The following is an 18806-nucleotide window of genomic DNA, read 5'->3' as shown; positions in this document are numbered from 1 at the left end:
TTCACTGTGTCTCTGCGCTGTGCGCGCCCCCTCCCGTTTTAGCCATCTACTCCCCCCGAAACCCCAAGCATACCTGGGTCACCAGGGGGATGAGAGTCTGTTCCACGGACCGGGTTTTAATTTCCAGTCCGGTATCGGTGTTGCAGTGGGAAGAAGCCATGATGCCGGTGGCGTTGCAGAGCTGAGTGCGTCTCTCCCTCTCCCGGCGCCTGACACTCAGTGAGAGGAGGGCGGGAGGGAGTTGTGTCTCTTTCCGGCGGTAGGAGGGTTTCTGGAATGTGAATGTGGGTGGTTTAGGGGGGGAGGGTGTTGTGTTTTGCCATTTTACGCGCTCTCTTGATTGCACTGTGTTGGAATTAAACCTGTGAGTCTATTTTTAAAAACACATGCATTAAGTGAAACTTCCTTCTTGCAGTGTCCTGGATCACTGCAATGTTGCAGCGGGAAACGGCTCCGCTCTTGGTGACGACAGGAACACTAGAAGCCCGAGGGGTGTTAGTGAGGAAGGAATACACATGATACATTGCCCCATTTGTAAATGCAATGCATGCATGTACAACCTTCGCGCGCAGTTGTGCCTCCTAACACTTGACAACAACAAAAACGTGCAATTCATGGCTTCAAACGCCGCTGCCGGCAACTTTGGTAGTTTACAGGGAAAGGTTACCCACCAAATAAGTTGGGAGAGCAGGATTTCAACCCCTCGTAAGTTTTGTTTCTTGCAAGAAATGTGCTTTCAAAAGTTCAACGCCTTGGGCTTTTTCAGTAGGTTTAGACTTTTTTTTCCCATTGTTACGAGTTTATTAGTACCTGTCCTCACGGTTTAATGTGGTTGTCAGTATCACCACGGGCCATGAGTTCATTTCTCCGTTAAACCTAGCTTTCTGTTCGGCACTTTTTCACGGGAGATGGGTGGTGGGATTTTGAACTATGTCCTTGTGTGTTCACTTTTTATCCTTCCTTCTGTATAACCTAATGTACGATACCAAAACTACGATTTTGCCGACAAATTTCAGTGTCACTGAAGATGTGTTATCGAAATGATCTCGAAAGCACTGAATTAAGATCTCTCGATGAATACAGCCCAGAAAACTGTTTTTAGGGTTTATCAATACTTTATTTTCAGGTACGAATTGGTTTCAGAATAAATTCAATGCAAACTGATCGAATTTTGATGATGTAATATACTAGGATTACCCACAGTGAATATTTATATCTATATTATCTTTTCATTTAATTCAATTGATTTACTATAATTTATCTTTACAAGTACCTGTTTTCTCTGCAGCAAGTAAGAATTTCGGTGCATATTTACATTGTACAAGGTGTATGACAATAAATTAATTTCATTATAATTAAACCAAAAGGTGCAGTTCAATCCAAGAAGGAACTATAAAAGAGTTTGGACAAAATTGGAATGGATACATGAAAGTCCTATGACTTCAGGTACAAATAAAGATAAAATTGTACATTAAAGTTAATGAAATATACAATATGTGTGTGAATTATACATATGTAGAGCTCGTCGAAAGAACCAAAGACTTGTTGATCCAAACCAAGGCTTTTATTAGCAAAAGACAGGAGCTCTTCACAGGTGGCAGACCAGTCCAGGAATGATCCAACCTGTCTAGGGACACAACCCTTTAAGGCCCACACAGTAGGCGTGGCTAAGCTCTCAGCCAATCGCTGTAAGCAAAGACATTACACTCTAGATACTGTAACTATATACATTGGTGATAGGTCTGTACTATCACAACATACACAATATGTAAAGCTCATACAAGATTGGCTACACCTCAGTCCTTCAATTGTATAGACACAGCTCAGAATAAAGAAAAAAAAAGCTAAACTCACTAGGCAAATCAATGCTCAACACTACATAGTAAAAGCAACACAAGAACAGGCCCTTTAGCCCATGATACCTGTGCTACAAGACATAGGAGCAGAAATAGACTGTTCAGCCCACCATTTAATCATGAGCTGATCTATTTTCCTACTCCGCCCCACTGCCCAGCCTTCTCCCCATAAACCTTTGATACCCTGGCTAATCAAGAACCTATCAATCTGTATTTTTAAATTGAATTTTTTATATTAATACACATACATACTCTCTTTGGCTTGGCTTCGCGGACGAAGATTTATGGAGGGGGTAAAAAGTCCACGTCAGCTGCAGGCTCGTTTGTGGCTGACAAGTCCGATGCGGGACAGGCAGACACGGTTGCAGCGGTTGCAGGGGAAAATTGGTTGGTTGGGGTTGGGTGTTGGGTTTTTCCTCCTTTGCCTTTTGTCAGTGAGGTGGGCTCTGCGGTCTTCTTCAAAGGAGGTTGCTGCCCGCTAAACTGTGAGGCGCCAAGATGCACGGTTTGAGGCGTTATCAGCCCACTGGCGGTGGTCAATGTGGCAGGCACCAAGAGATTTCTTTAGGCAGTCCTTGTACCTTTTCTTTGGTGCACCTCTGTCACGGTGGCCAGTGGAGAGCTCGCCATATAACACGATCTTGGGAAGGCGATGGTCCTCCATTCTGGAGACGTGAGCCATCCAGCGCAGCTGGATCTTCAGCAGCGTGGTCTCGATGCTGTCGACCTCTGCCATCTCGAGCACCTCGACGCTAGGGATGAAAGCTCTCCAATGGATGTTGAGGATGGAGCGGAGACAACGCTGGTGGAAGCGTTCTAGGAGCTGTAGGTGGTGCCGGTAGAGGACCCATGATTCGGAGCCGAACAGGAGTGTGGGTATGATAACGGCTCTGTATACGCTTAACTTTGTGAGGTTTTTCAGTTGGTTGTTTTTCCAGACTCTTTTGTGTAGTCTTCCAAAGGCGCTATTTGCCTTGGTGAGTCTGTTGTCTATCTCATTGTCGATCCTTGCATCTGATGAAATGGTGCAGCCAAGATAGGTAAACTGGTTGACCGTTTTGAGTTTTGTGTGCCCGATGGAGATGTGGGGGGGCTGGTAGTCATGGTGGGGAGCTGGCTGATGGAGGACCTCAGTTTTCTTCAGGCTGACTTCCATGCCAAAAATTTTGGCAGTTTCCGCAAAGCAGGACGTCAAGCGCTGAAGAGCTGGCTCTGAATGGGCAACTAAAGCGGCATCGTCTGCAAAGAGTAGTTCACGGACAAGTTTCTCTTGTGTCTTGGTGTGAGCTTGCAGGCGCCTCAGATTGAAGAGACTGCCATCCGTGCGGTACCGGATGTAAACAGCGTCTTCATTGTTGGGGTCTTTCATGGCTTGGTTCAGCATCATGCTGAAGAAGATTGAAAAGAGGGTTGGTGCGAGAACACAGCCTTGCTTCACGCCATTGTTAATGGAGAAGGGTTCAGAGAGCTCATTGCTGTATCTGACCCGACCTTGTTGGTTTTCGTGCAGTTGGATAATCATGTTGAGGAACTTTGGGGGACATCCGATGCGCTCTAGTATTTGCCAAAGCCCTTTCCTGCTCACGGTGTCGAAGGCTTTGGTGAGGTCAACAAAGGTGATGTAGAGTCCTTTGTTTTGTTCTCTGCACTTTTCTTGGAGCTGTCTGAGGGCAAAGACCATGTCAGTAGTTCCTCTGTTTGCGCGAAAGCCACACTGTGATTCTGGGAGAATATTCTCAGCGACACTAGGTATTATTCTATTTAGTAGAATCCTAGCGAAGATTTTGCCTGCAATGGAGAGCAACGTGATTCCCCTGTAGTTTGAGCAGTCTGATTTCTCGCCTTTGTTTTTGTACAGGGTGATGATGGTGGCATCACGAAGATCCTGAGGCAGTTTTCCTTGGTCCCAACAAAGCTTGAAAAACTCATGCAGTTTGGCATGCAGAGTTTTGCCGCCAGCCTTCCAGACCTCTGGGGGGATTCCATCCATACCTGCTGCTTTGCCACTTTTCAGTTGTTCAATTGCCTTATATGTCTCATCCAGGGTGAGAACCTCATCCAGCTCTAGCCTTAGGGGCTGTTGAGGGAGCTGGAGCAGGGCGGAATCTTGGACTGAGCGGTTGGCACTGAAAAGAGATTGGAAGTGTTCTGACCATCGGTTGAGGATGGAGATCTTGTCGCTGAGGAGGACTTTGCCGTCTGAGCTGCGCAGCGGGCTTTGGACTTGGGGTGAGGTGCCGTACACAGCCTTTAGAGCCTCGTAGAAACCCCTGAAGTCGCCAATGTCCGCGCTGAGCTGGGTTCGTTTGGCGAGGCTAGTCCACCACTCATTTTGGATCTCCCGGAGTTTGCGCTGAAGATGGCTGCATGCGCGACGGAAGGCTTGTTTCTTCTCTGGACAGGACGGTTTTGTAAGGTAAGCCTGGTGGGCAGCTCGCTTCTTTGCCAGCAGCTCCTGGATTTCCTGGCTGTTTTCGTCAAACCAGTCCTTGTTTTTCCTGGAGGAGAAGCCCAGTACCTCTTCAGTGGATTGCAGTATGGTAGTCTTCAACTGATCCCAGAGGGTTTCAGGGGACGGGTCCATGAGGCGGGTTGCATCGTCGAGCTTTGCTTTGAGGTTTGCCTGGAAGTTTCCTCTCGCTTCGTCTGACTGCAGGTTTCCAACATTGAACCTCTTTCTGGGGGCTTTATTGTTCCTGGGCTTTGGCTTGAAGTGAAGGTTGAGCTTGCAGCGAACCAGCCGGTGGTCAGTGTGGCATTCCGCGCTGGGCATGACCCTGGTGTGGAGCACATCTCGTTTGTCACTTTCTCGCACCAGGATGTAGTCCAGGAGGTGCCAGTGTTTGGATCGGGGATGCATCCAGGTGGACTTAAGGCTGTCCCTCTGCTGAAAAAGGGTGTTTGTAATGACAAGCCGCTGTTCTGCGCAGAGCTCCAACAGGAGGCGCCCATTGTCGTTGCACTTGCCGACGCCATGCTTGCCCAGGATTCCTGGCCAGGTTTCTGAGTCTTTGCCGACACGAGCGTTGAAGTCGCCCAGGATGACAACCTTGTCGGCTGTAGGGGTGCGTTGGATGAGGTTGCGCAGGTCGGTGTAGAATTTGTCCTTTTCTGCTGGTTCCGCCTGGAGGGTTGGAGCATAGACACTGATGAGGGTGATGTGACGCTTGTTTTGAAGGGGGAGTCGCATGGACATGATTCGGTCCGAGAGGCCTGTCGGAAGGTTTTCGAGTTTGGAGGCAATGAAGCTCTTGACCATGAAGCCTACACCAGATACATACACACACAACAAAAAATGTAAAAACAAGAAAAATATGCTGTACAGGTACAAAGTAGCTACGGTGTATCTTAGAATAAAATGAACAGCGCAACTAATGATAAACAGACAGGCAGAATTCAATGTTATTTCTTGCAGAAAAAAAACCAAAAGAAAAAAGACTAGTAACTAATCCTAAATCTATAGCCCCTATACTAAAAAAAGAGAAAAAGCTGCCAGGATGCCTTAAACCAACAAAGGGGTACATTGCTGAATTGCCTTATATGTAAATAAGTAAGTTCAGGTAGCTGCATACAAAATAGTAAACCACTTATTTATTAAACATTAAAATATTCCATATAGGTGTGCCACATTTTATCAAACTTCTGTTTTCAAAACATTACATCTAATCATCGAGGTTCAAGCATGATAAGGTTTGGGTCATCCATTAAGCATAATTGGGAGGATTAGAGTCCTTCCATCTTATCAAAATACATCTAGCCATTAAAGTGGCAAAAGCTATCACATGACAATCCAACACCGATAATAAACTGATCTCTATCACCCACCAAATAAAGCTGTAATGGGATGAAATTGAATAGTAACTTAGAAAATATGGGAAAATGCATTAAAAATTTCCTTCCTATAGTGATCTAATGCTGAACAGGACCAAAACATGAAATAAGAAAGAAACCCCCATTACGACATCTGTCACATACAGGGTTGATAGTAGGGAAAGTATTAGCTACAGCCATCTACAAATGAGTCAAAAAATGAAATGATACCATTTATGAAAAACATGATCATGGCAAGATGGAGGGAAAAATAAATTATTAATAATCAGAGCAGATGAAGAAAAATTTTGCAGTTCAAAACAGCGCCTAAATTGAAACCAAATTTATAACAAATTTTTGACTACCTAACTGCCTATTGATTTACTCGCCTTTACCGAAGAAAATGGAAGGGAAGCACCAAGTGGTGTATTCAGGGCAGACCAATTTATCCATGTAATGAATCCAGAAAATAATATATTTAATACTAATAGCCAAAAATAATGTCTCAGGTTAAGTAAAGCTCCCATCTGTTTTTGATTTTTGTAAATGAGATTTATTCAACATTGGACTCTTGTTGTCCAAAACATACGAAGAGATAATAGATTCAACCAAGTCATAAAAAATTTCTTTGGTATAAAAATTGAAATTATCTGGAATAAATATAAAAATTTAGGAAGAACATTCATTTTGATTATGTTAATTCTACCAACAATTGACTTAGATATGGTCTCTTTTCCCTGTCTAATTAATCTGTATTTTTAATACAACCAATGACCGGGCCTCCACAACTGCCTGTGGCAACATGATGGCAATTTAAATTAATCCCATCTGCCTGCATATATTACATATTGTTCCATTCCCTGCCTCTTAAATGTCACAATCATCTCTGCTCCCACTCGTACCCACCCTTCTAATCCTCACAGTGTATTCCAGACACCTACCACTCCTGTGTGTAAAAAAATAAATAAATATCTTTACGCTTTCACTCCTTCACCTTAAATCAATACCTTCTAGTTTTTGATACTTCTACTGGTGGCTTTGCTTTCATTTGTGTAGAACACAGAGATTTCTATCAAAGCTCCAGTTATCTCCTCTCTTACCTGGGTTAGATCTCAAACTGGAAATGTATCCACCTTAATGTTTTTCAACTGATCCAACAGGGCCAACTTCACGATATCAACGTGGCCTAGAATTTTAGGAACCCCACATTGATCTCACTGATCTCCATGTCATTCTCCTTGGTGAATGCAGATACAAAGTACTCATTTAGTTCCTCACCTACATCAACTGGCTCCAGATATAAATTCCCTACTTTGACCTTGAGTGGTTCTTTCCAAGATTTCTGAACCTTGCCATCCTTGTGTTTTTTCCTTACTAGAATATATTGGTTCTGAATTCTGATTAACTGGTTGTGTCAAATGTGCATTTAGCCTCTAATAACTATTCTTTTGCTTCCTTTTATCTATCTCTTCAATCCAGGCTGAAGTGCAGATTCTGGTTAAAAATGGAAATAATGAAGGATACCCTTCAGTTGTGGCAGGGCCAAAATGACATAAACTTCTACAAAAACAAATCTGGTGCAGTAGGAGACAGCAAAACCTCACTCCCGGATTAATTCAATGCCTTCTATGCCCAATTCAATCACCCGAACAAGGAAGCGCCACTGCGCACCCCCAATTCCCCTGATGATCCTCCACTAGTCAGTATCTAAAGCCACTTTCAGGTGGCCACAATACCTGACTGTAAAGCAGCCTATTGTACTCCTATGCGGCTGTCGGGTGGCCACCTGAAAGTGGAGAACCCGGCCAGGAGGTTTACCCACCTAACCCTTCTCCTGTAGGTATAATATCCTGCTCCGAGAATCCCCCGTTGCATCTGAAAGCAGCTCAGGCAAAGCTGCTAGCAGCTTTCAGGTGCCTAGCATTGGGCAGGCTGTTGACAGTTAGCTGGAGACCCACTGACAGCTACCCTTCCCGCTGGTGACAGCTACCCTCCCCACTGCGGACCGGGGACAATGTGGGGACAATATTTCAAACAATATAATACTCACACCAGCATTCTCAAAACATTGACTCACTTAATTATTTTGACAGACGTCCAGAATAATACCACGGTAAAGTAAAAGGGAACATATCGTGCACAGTCCCAATGACCACATTCACCCTCACGACAGTTGCTGTTCTCATGTTGCAGCATCGTTCCCGCAGCAGCCGACTACATATTGCAATAAAGCGATCGAACGTGAAAGCAGTGGTGAACCAAACAGAGCAGTCCGTGGCTGAAACTCTCAGGACTATTATTGTTGCACACGCTGACGATAGTCGCTATGAAGGAGCTTAGTTGAAATGGGAGCACGGATTGTAGGAATATTGATGTATCGTATAAGGTCACTCTACTAATGCAGTTCAGACTTACAATAGTGATCATGGATAGGAGGAAATCTCTACAAGTTTAAAGGCATTATCAATAAATATAAAAATAGGAGTGTAAAAGCTTTCTTTTAAACCACAACACCAAGTAAAAATTAACTCAACGTTCCAGATGCTTAAAACTGTCAGACGGTTGCCCCACCTGGACTCAGGAGCCGGCTTTTGCTCTGCGGCCCCTCTCCCTGCTTCAGACCTTTCAGGTGGCAGCACACCTCCTTCAGCACTACCACCTGAATGTCCCTTCGCAGACACCCGCAGCCAGCACTGGACCCGCATTCTCCAGGTGATTCCACCTGAAAGCGGCTTAAGTGTTAGCATTGCCTTCAGAAAAGTGAATCCAAGGAAAGCATCTGATCAGATGGAGTACCTGGCCAAGTACTGAAACCCTGTGCTGACGAACTAGCCAATGTGATCACAGATATATTCAACATCTCTCTCCACCAGGACATGTAACCAACCTGTTTCAGACAAGTCTCAATTGTATCAGTGCCTAGGAAGAGTGTGGTAACCTGCTGAAATGACTACCAACCAGTGGCACTCACAGTCTCAGTAGACACTTTCAGGAGCCAATTGCCCCACTTGTAAAGCCACATATTTTGGCAAAATGCAGCTGTAGGAAGACTACGTGAATGTGCAAGAAGCACTTGCAAGGCAAGCTTGGTAACCCTCCCCCAAGAGTGATAATCCCCGCAGCACAGTGGCCTCCCAAGCTATCTGAATGCAGCTGCCTAAAAGTGGCTGCATTCGGATGATAGTCAGCTGGCCAGTGTCTGACAGCACCTCTCCCAGTCCCCACACTGTCGGGCGGCCGGCGCGGGATGTCCCCACAATGATCCCGCTGCCCCACTCTCTCCCCACTCATGAAATCAGTCCACACACTGTCGGTCGGCCAGCGCGGGACTCAGGGGACTGATTTCGTGAGTAAGGAGAAAGGGACTGGAGCGGCCAGCGGGGGAGAAGGAGGCTGGCCAAAACAATGCCAGTACCCGACTCAAGCACCTCCTTCTCCCCCGCCGGCCGCTCCAGCCTCCTTCTCCCCCGCCGGCCGCTCCAGCCTCCTTCTCCCCCGCCGGCCGCTCCAGCCTCCTTCTCCCCCGCCGGCCGCTCCAGCCTCCTTCTCCCCTGCCGGCCGCTCCAGCCTCCTCCCCCGCTTGTGCTCCAGCCTCCTCCCCCACTGGCCGCTCCAGCCTCCGTACTCCCCCACCGGCCACTCCAGCCTCCTTTTCCCCTGCCAGCCGCTCCAGTCTCCTTCTCCCCTGCCAGTCGTTCCAGCCTCCTTCTCCTTTGCTGGTCGCTCCAGCCTCCTTCTCCTTTGCCAGACGCTCCAGCCTCCTTCTCCCCTGCCAGCCGCTCCAGCCTCCTTCTCTCTCCCTGGCCACTCCAGCCCCCTCCACCCCCCCCCCCCCCCCCACCGCTGGCTGCTCCAGCCCCATGAGTGGGGAGAGAGAGCGGGGCAGTGGGATCAGTGTGGGAACGTCCCCGCGTTTGCTGTCCCAGCTGACAGCAGCCATCCTGACTTGACAGCCCAAGGGAAAGGAGCAGGAATGCGCTCAGATGCGCATTCCAGCGCAGCTGTCCTTTCAGGTGGCCGGCGCTGTGCTTTAAACGTTGCTACCTGAACTGCAACTTAAAGGGCCGCTTCTGCTTCTTCAGGTACATTCTTAGCGGAGAATGCACCTGAAAAAGCCTAGTGATGGTGTTTTGAGGGCTCGCGTTAAAGCATATCATGTCCTGTCTGAGCAGCAACATGGATCCATTACAATTTTCCTACCACAGCAACAAGTCTATTGCAGATGCCATCTTATTGGCTCTACACAAAACCCTGAACATTTGGACAGCAAAGACGCAGAGATCAGTATGCTCTTTATTCCCTCAAAAATGATCAGCATACTCCAAGACCTGGGCCTCAATACCCCTCTCTGTAATTGGATCCTGGATTTCCTCACCTCCAGACCACAATCAGGATTGGTAAGAACACCTCCTCTACCATCTCCATCAATATAGGAGCACCCACAGGTTTGCATTCTTAGCTCCCTGCTCTACTTGCTTCACACCTATAATTGTGAGGCCTCAATGAATGAGCCTTTCAGTGAGTCATCTCTTTGTGCAGCTGTGACATTCTCCCAGATTAGAAATACAAGTCCTCCAGCAATTTTACATGCCTCTCCACTACGTCTGAAAGAAAGAAATTTTAAGAATAGATGAATGGTATTTGGGCGTTTTCGTTGTCTTTCACTGTGCGATTTGGTTTTGGCTGATAAGTGCCTGAACCCCTCTACCAATCCACTATCATGGAAATTTAGCACCCACTGTCTTCTGGAAAAGTGAACTTCATGTCTTCACAAAGGCTGCTTCCTGATTTACTCCAAATTAGCTCTAATTTTTGTTAGGTATGCCATATTTTATTTCCTTCACAAATCTTCCTTCTGAACATTTATATTCTTAAAGATCTTAGTTACATCATTTCCTGCCCTTCCATATCCAAGGAGATGTAAACCAAATTTATATCAGCTGCTTTATATCCATTATGTTTTCGTGTTCCTCTGTGAACCCATTCCTACATCTACTTTCTGAGTTGGGTTACTGGAAACTAAATCCATTACTAACCAAGAACAATAACATCAAATGAAAATCAAAAAAATTGCAGTTGTTTGAAATCTGAAACAAAAACAAAAATGATTGGAAATGCTCAGCAGATCAAACAGCATCTGTGGAAAGAGAGAGAATTCAGATTTCAGGTTGAAAGTCCTGCATTCGAACAATAAGAACAAATGACTTCAACAATATTAAACATTCTAATCAGCTCAGGAGCAGTACCAATCAAAAGTTGGCACTGATTACACAGAAAAAATATTAAGTCTGATAGAGGAAGTATATTTTAAAATGGGTCTTAAAGAAAGGAAAGGATAAAAATTGTTGGAAGTATGAAGAAATTCCAGAATTAAGACCTACACAAATGAAAGCAAAGCCACCATTGGTGGAGTGACAATAATAACAGAATCGGACATTTTGGTGCCCACATTTAGGTGAGAAAAACAAGACTTTTGTTGCCCCCGGACATTTTGGCGCCTACCAAAACAATGTATATAAAATTATTATTTAATTTTATTTAAAATTGTTTATTAAAACCATATAACCATATAACAATCTATATTGAAAAAAATAATTGATTAAGCATCGATTAAAAATATTTCTTGACAGAATTAATCTGTTTAAGTCAAAATTATGGGCAAGGCCTCTTAAATACTCTAATGGTTCTTCCTCTCCAATATGAAGAAGCTAATATGGCAGCTTGCTCAAAGTCACACACTATGCTTTTTGGGCAATGTTTGGTGAGATAGCTCTAATAAGTTCAAACAGCCAGATATATGTTGCCCTTTATTTGTTCGGAAATAATGCATAAATAATAGGGCGAGCTCCCCCATGTTTTTTTGGCCAATATTACATATACTTGTGAAAAGAACGGTGGGGCCAGATTAAAAGTTCCATCAATATCTCGGACATCAGAAACTGCAAGGATTTCTTCACACCATTTTTTCCTACTAAAAATCAAAATCTTGCTTTCAGACAGCTCACTATCTCCAAGTAGAAATGGTTCACTTCTGTTGCAAGTTTTGTAGATCTTAAAACTATCTGGAATTTCTAGGTTGAGCAAATTTGTTGGATTAGGAGGTGCCTGATACATTTTATTGCACTCCCTTCTTGTAGTCATTTTCAAGGAGCCGGGACTCTGAATGGCTCCTTGGACTGCCTGCCACACATTTGCCGAACATTGATTCAGAATCGTGGAAGTAGTTTCTAAAATTTCTTGAGCACAGTGCTTCATGTTGGTTTTAACCTGTGCTACTTTGACTGATACAGCAGAAGAACCATGGTTGTGAGATTTATTTCACAAATCACTTCACCATTTTTCGTATGGATTCGTCCTTTGCATTCTTATTTTCCTACTGTCAAAACACAATCAAATCATCCGTATTACTGCACTTGTCAAAAATATAAAGATAATCATTATGAGTGAATTTCTCTTTGCCTCTTGCACTTAAAATGCCAGTCATTGGAGGGTGAAATAGCATACTAACTATAAAAATTAAAAAAAACCTGATGATGATCCAAGACACCAAAGTTACTGCCAAGTGCATTGTTAGATGACTTAAATGCACACAAGTCCATCAACTGAAAGAGTGCATGATTTGACTTATCACTCTATAGGCACTTAAATCAGGATGATCGCAAAATAAATCACATGAACATGGGTGATTATTTGTATAATAAGTGAATAAATTGTGAAATCCACCCAACTTTGAGTGGCAAAATGTGCAGTGCCAAACTGGGAGAAAAATGTCCGGTGCCAAATTGTGGACGCCAAAATTTCCTACACCTACAAAATAAGGTATGCACAAAACAACAGTATTAGAGGAATGTGGGGACCTTGGAGTGGGCTTACAGGATGGTTTAGAAATAGGAATAAAATGGTGAGACTTCAAAATAAAAATGAGAAATTACAAATGGATTTGTTTCCACATCAGTAGCTACAGTCGGCTAATGATAACCAAGTTAGGATACAGGAAGCAACAAGCAGTCTGCAAATGCTGGAAATCTGGAGCAATACACAAAGGATACAGGAAGCAGATCATTAAACATAGGTTTGAGTAAACTCAAATGTGGGAGAGTGCTGAATTTATCATGTATAGAGATAAAATAAAACAGTTGGAAGAAATTTTCAGTGAGCCAAGGCTTGAGGGAAGTCAGGTAATGTTACAAGGATAGAAGAGAAAGATCTTGGAAACTGAATAAATGTGTCAGAAGTTTGTGTTGCAGTTTGTGTTGTAAATGCCACAGTTGACAGTAAGAGATAAGAGGTGTTCTGAAAGTATTAGACCAGGGGCACAAGTTTTCATTATGTACCTTTGATTTGAATGGAGGAATGATACAAAGGCACCTGAGCGACAAGTAGACATTGTTTCTTATGCAAGTGGAAGCACAATGTTAATAATAAGATATGGCAAATTCAGCGAATGTATAGACCAGCCATTATCAACAAATTTTTGGCTATGCATGGGCATCCTTCCCTGAGAAGCAGTCAAGTTTTGGTTTCTTCTGTACTGCTCCCCTACAGACTACAGTTACTCACTGAATTATGACCATAATTGGGACTGAAGGATCAGTCATATCTCAAGATGGATGCAAGTCAGAACTTTTCCCGTGCGTGTGGAGTAAATAAGTCTTAAAGCAAATATTTTAATCAAAAATTTCAACATCTGAACTTTAATCAAAATTCTCATCATCTACCTTATACTTAACTCATTAGTCGACATTCTGGGGTCAGTAGGCCGGGTGCGACCATCTTGATTCCTTTGCGCATGCACAAGTCTCAGTTAGCATGCGCTGTGGGTTCGTGTTTTGGAGTTCGGTTGGCGCATGCGTGAGAGTTAAGCAGCCTAATGATATTGAATTTGCGCCCTGAACTCTCGCACATTCCCAACCAAACTCCAATACACGAACCCACCTCACATGCGCCTACTGAAGACTCACGCATGTGCAAAGGAATCAAGATGGCCGCTCCCAGCCTACTGACCCTGGGACGCCAACTAACAAGGTAAGTACACACATTTTGGCTCTTACATGTCCTGTATCCTTGTTATAGTTTGCCAAATACAACATAAGCCATGTAAATGTTATATTATTTCTTTATTTTTTTAAACAAATTTTCAGTCATGTACAAATGGACGTAAGTCTCAAGTCGGGGAGTACCTGTACATAAACATGATTTATGTTACGTGAGGTGAAAAACAAAACAAGGCTTTTACATAATGTGCTCTTGACCCCAGAGGAACCATCGGACCCCAGTTGAGAATAGCTGGTATAGACGATAGCAGAGTTCATAATGGAGCCAGTTCCAACAATCTAGTTTTGTTTAAAGATACAGCATAGTAAATAGCCCATGAGCCCAATCCACCCATTTATCTCCATGTAACCAATCCATATATCTTTGGAATGTGGGAGGAAACCTACGTAGTCACTGGGACAACGTATAAACTCCTTACCAAAGAGCGCTGGATTTGAGCCCGGGTTGTTGGCATTATCATAGTTTTGTGCTATGCTATCCCTGCCACTCAAAGCCTCAAATGAAGTCAGTAACTCTGGAACAGAGTTTGTGGTAAGGACCATTAAAGAAACTAGTCTCAGTGTTCTCAAAAGTTCATTTCCAATGCATAGTGTGGCTGCGTAAATCTAATGCATAAGCATCTTTACTTCGTATTTCAGCTCCTTAATATCCAAGAAGCTAAAATTTTCCATTATACCTTTATAACTTTTAAAGTCAATTGGTTCACTTTTAGTTCTTTGAAGGTGTTATGTACTATTTTAGATGCTCCATAAGTTTTTTTTTGTTTCATCAATATGAAAATAATTCAACTTTTCTGACTTGAATCCAAAGTCATAGATAGGCACACACTTCTCCACAATATACTCCACCTTGGTATTGGAATTTCCAATACTATCTCTGTAACTGTGCCTCCCATTTGTTTTGGTGTGCATTGAAAGAGTAAAGATCCGTGATGAATATTTCACATGGTGATGAATATTTCAAATGGCTCGAGTGGCCAGATTGCCAAATTCAAATACTTGACTATCATTTTTAGTGAGAATTTTTAAAATTGTTTACATAAACTTTCCCTTTCATGTTGGATATTGTGTAACAAGCTAGAGATCAAGTATTAATCTCTGGCAAAGCCCAGAGAAAAAAAAATGAAAGGCAAAAAAAGTGAGAGAACTGTGATAATTTTTTATGCTTTGGTAATGTGTGTTTGCCAAGTCCAGCAGATAGTAGATTATTTTCAAGAAGCCACCATAATCACACCAAATCATCGATGTTTGGAAAATTCACAGAAACTGAATGCAACCAATTGGTACATTCCAGGGTGCAAGAGTACAATGCGAGGGGTGCACTGGCAAAGGCTTTGTGGGAAAGGACCACAGTCTAAGATCCAACTGCACTGGATATTGAATGGCTGGACCCTCTATAAACAGTATCTCAGACATATGTATGTTATTTAAGAAGGAAACCTAAGTGGCACGATACATTGTAATTGTATTGCTTTAATGGTACAGTATAATGAATATTAAAGAAGTACATGGTGTGTATGTATAAAATACAAAAATTCAATCATTTTTTATTATTGTACTTATTCTTTCTTCAGTTATAATCCCATATGAAACATTCTTAATTTCATAAGTCTGTCCCATATTTTTTCACATGACCTCATGTTACTCATTTCCTGAGGTATTGAGATCCTTTGTTTCTTTAATGTCTGTTACTTCTTCTGAGTTCTACTCATTACTTGGCTTTCATGATTGATTTTATGTCAACTAACATTTTCCAGCATAATTCAATTTCCTTGCTTTTGGCAAATATTCCAACCCACCCTTTCAATTTTTATTTTAAAGAAAGATCTGTAACTATAATCTCAAATCCACAAATGATGATTAACCATCCACATGTACACACTTATTTCTGTTTATACAAATTTTATAAGTGGAGATCATTTTCCCAACCTACCGTATACCTATTATTTTGATGAGTAAAATGTTACATGTCCAAGTCTGCAGATGACTCGGGAGAGTGAGCTGTGAGCGGGATGCAGAGTAGCTGCAATAGGATTTGAACAGTGTGAGGGGGTGGGCAGTGAAAAGCAGGTAAGCGTGGAGGATCTTTATTCTGGTGATCAATGCAGAAAGGCATATTATTTTCTGCAAACCGATAATATTAGGAAAGGGGGAGTTGCAACAAGACCAACTGTAGGTATCCATGTGCATCATTTGCTGAAAATAGCCATGCAAGTGCAGAAGGCCATTAAGAAGGCAAATAGTATAAGCTTCATGACAAAAACAATTGAGAACAGCAACAAAAGTATCTCATTGCAACTGAACAGAACCTTGTTGGGACCACAGCTTGAATATTATGTGTAGTTTTGTTCTAATTTTCTGAGGAAGAATGTTCTTGCTATAGAGTGACTGCAGTGAAAGTTCACCAGACTGATTCCTGGAATGAACAACAGGATGGATATCTGAAAAGCGGTTACCATCAATTATATTTGCTGGTTCAAAAGAATGGAAGGGGATCTCATAGAAATCTACAAAATTCTTACAGGACTGGACAGACTAAATGTAGGAAGAATGTTTCCAATGACAGGAGGGCCTAGGAAAGGCCAAATTTGAAAGATGAGGGGAAAGCCATTTAAGACTGAGATGAGGAGAGATTTGATTTTTTTTAAAAACTGTAAATGATGGATATCTAAAATAAAAACAAAATATGATGAAATTATCAGCAGCTCAAAACTCAAGCAGATTTAAAGTTTCAGGTCCAATATCTTCATCGGAACTGAACCATCTGATCCCTGGTCTAGGCCTGTTCTGATGAAGCATCTATGACTTGAAAAACAAATATATCTGCTGAATATTTCCAGCATTTTTAGCTTTTACATTGCATAAGAGATTTACTCACCCACTGGGTGGTGGGTCTGTATAATTGTTGACAACAGAAAGCAGCTAAAATGTAAATTATTGTATATATTCATGGAGGAATTAGATGTAGGCCTTTGGGCTTCAGGGATCTGGAGACATGGGGAGAAACCAGGAACAGATTAATTAAACTGTATGATCAATCATGAACAAAACAAATGGCAGAGCAGGTTGAAAGACTGATCAGACTCCTGCTTCATTGTCTATGTTTTTTTTTGTATCATTTAAATGAGAGGTGCTATATAAAAGCAAGTTGTTAAATTTAAAAGTTTTAATCCATGGTAGGTGAATCTGGAGTTGTTTAATAGGTGAGCACCTCAGTATTTACAGTCACTAAATATAAAGCATTCCAACTATTCAGTAATACAGTGCCATGGCAACTAATGATTATATTTTAAAAAATCTGAAGTCTTCAAAATATTTGTGGTGTCAGCAAGAAGTTGGATTATTTGCTTGGGAAAGGCAAGATGATATCAAAGGAGATGGCACAAGAAAGTGGTACGAAAACCATATCAACTGCATAAATTAAGAGTTTAGTCACACCAAAACAAAATAATAATTAATAATACATTTTCTAGATTGTTCATCATCAATCACAATTCTTTCTTCTTTGGCTTGGCTTCGCGGACGAAGATTTATGGAGGGGGTAAAAAGTCCACGTCAGCTGCAGGCTCGTTTGTGGCTGACAAGTCCGATGCGGGACAGGCAGACACGATTGCAGCGGTTGCAAGGGAAAATTGGTTGGTTGGGGTTGGGTGTTGGGTTTTTCCTCCTTTGCCTTTTGTCAGTGAGGTGGGCTCTGCGGTCTTCTTCAAAGGAGGTTGCTGCCCGCCAAACTGTGAGGCGCCAAGATGCACGGTTTGAGGCGTTATCAGCCCACTGGCGGTGGTTAATGTGGCAGGCACCAAGAGATTTCTTTAGGCAGTCCTTGTACCTTTTCTTTGGCGCACCTCTGTCACGGTGGCCAGTGGAGAGCTCGCCATATAACACGATCTTGGGAAGGCGATGGTCCTCCATTCTGGAGACGTGACCCATCCAGCGCAGCTGGATCTTCAGCAGCGTGGACTCGATGCTGTAATACCGATTTAACTGATACTTTTATTCCTTGCATAAAAAGACAAAATTCACGTTTTATCCTCATGTTCCTCCTCATCATAATTTTGGTCAGTAATAAAGAAACTTACCATAGAGAACAAAGTCCTTCATAATAATAATACTATAATGGTCAATTTCAATTGGAACTATTTGTTAGCAAGCTAAAGGTCCTGGATAATAGACATAATTAATTACAGATCAAAAAAGAAAACTGATCTGAACAGACTGAGACTTTTAGGTTGTGGGTGTTCATATAGGAGTGCAAATACAAATGGAGTGAAATTCAGCTGCTGATCAGTAACTATTCCATAAAATCAAATTATTGTATAAAAATAAGAATAAAATACAAGACAAAATAAGGAACAAAATGGGAGGTCATTGACTTAAAATGTTAATTCTATTTCTCCACTGGTTATCTCCCAACATGCAGAATATTTGTGTTGGTTTGTACTATCAAATTAGAGCCCCTTTAACCATTCCTAACCGAAATACTACTTTGGTCTTCACTCATGCATGCAGCATCAGAGACGTTATTTACTATTATATGGTAAATATCGTGTGAGCTGCTTTGATATATAATTGCCATACATTTCTGAATACTGCTTATTCAAGTTATTTATTCCATTTTTTTTTACAGTAATTCAAATTAAAGTACACATGAAAGCATGGAAGTTGAAAATCTACTTTGATCACCTCTGTCTCAGTTGCATATTTACATATCTAAAAGAGGACGAGGAATTTCTTTTCTAAGGAGATCATTTGTATTTTCTGCCTCAAGAAGTTGCAGAGTTCAAAGTTCAGATTTATTGTCAGAGTACATACATGACATCACATACCACCTTGAGATTCCTATTCCTGCGAGCCAGGCAGAATTTCTACTTATCAATGGTGCAAAAAACCGTTCTCATGAAAAGATGAAAGGTAAACAAAGAAGGAAGTCCAAACTGTGCAATGCAGAAAATAAATATTCAATAATAAATAATGTGCCAAGTAGGAGTCCTTAAATGAGTCTCTGAATGAGTTTGTTGTGTAGGGGTGTGATAGTGAAGGGGTAGCAACCATTCCTGAAACTGGTGGTATGAGTCTTGTGACACTT

The 18806-nt window shown here is 42.3% G+C and overlaps 1 protein-coding gene and 1 long non-coding RNA gene across 3 annotated transcripts in view; one reads left to right on the top strand and one right to left on the bottom strand.

Annotated features, from left to right (window-relative positions):
• ctnnal1 (catenin (cadherin-associated protein), alpha-like 1) overlaps nt 1-241 on the bottom strand; it is a 353327-nt gene extending 353086 nt beyond the window's left edge. Inside the window, exon 1 of the mRNA XM_069913288.1 lies at nt 74-241. Coding sequence (XP_069769389.1) covers nt 74-160 — 87 coding nt within the window. The 5' untranslated portion in view covers nt 161-241. The remainder of the gene's footprint in view (nt 1-73) is intronic.
• Nucleotides 242-546: 305 nt separating this feature from the next.
• On the top strand, nt 547-18425 carry LOC138752772 (uncharacterized). Of its 2 annotated transcripts, none has more exons than XR_011350919.1 (3): nt 547-705; nt 1368-1446; nt 18348-18425. It is a non-coding gene; the product is annotated as an uncharacterized lncRNA (long non-coding RNA). The 2 variants fall into 2 exon arrangements; XR_011350925.1 differs by lacking the exon at nt 18348-18425 and adding an exon at nt 15015-15097.
• Nucleotides 18426-18806: the final 381 nt, after the last annotated feature.

This window comes from Narcine bancroftii, chromosome 1 (assembly GCF_036971445.1).
Source record: "Narcine bancroftii isolate sNarBan1 chromosome 1, sNarBan1.hap1, whole genome shotgun sequence".
Taxonomy (NCBI): Eukaryota; Metazoa; Chordata; class Chondrichthyes; order Torpediniformes; family Narcinidae; genus Narcine; species Narcine bancroftii.
This window is presented reverse-complemented; position numbering and strand designations above follow the sequence as displayed.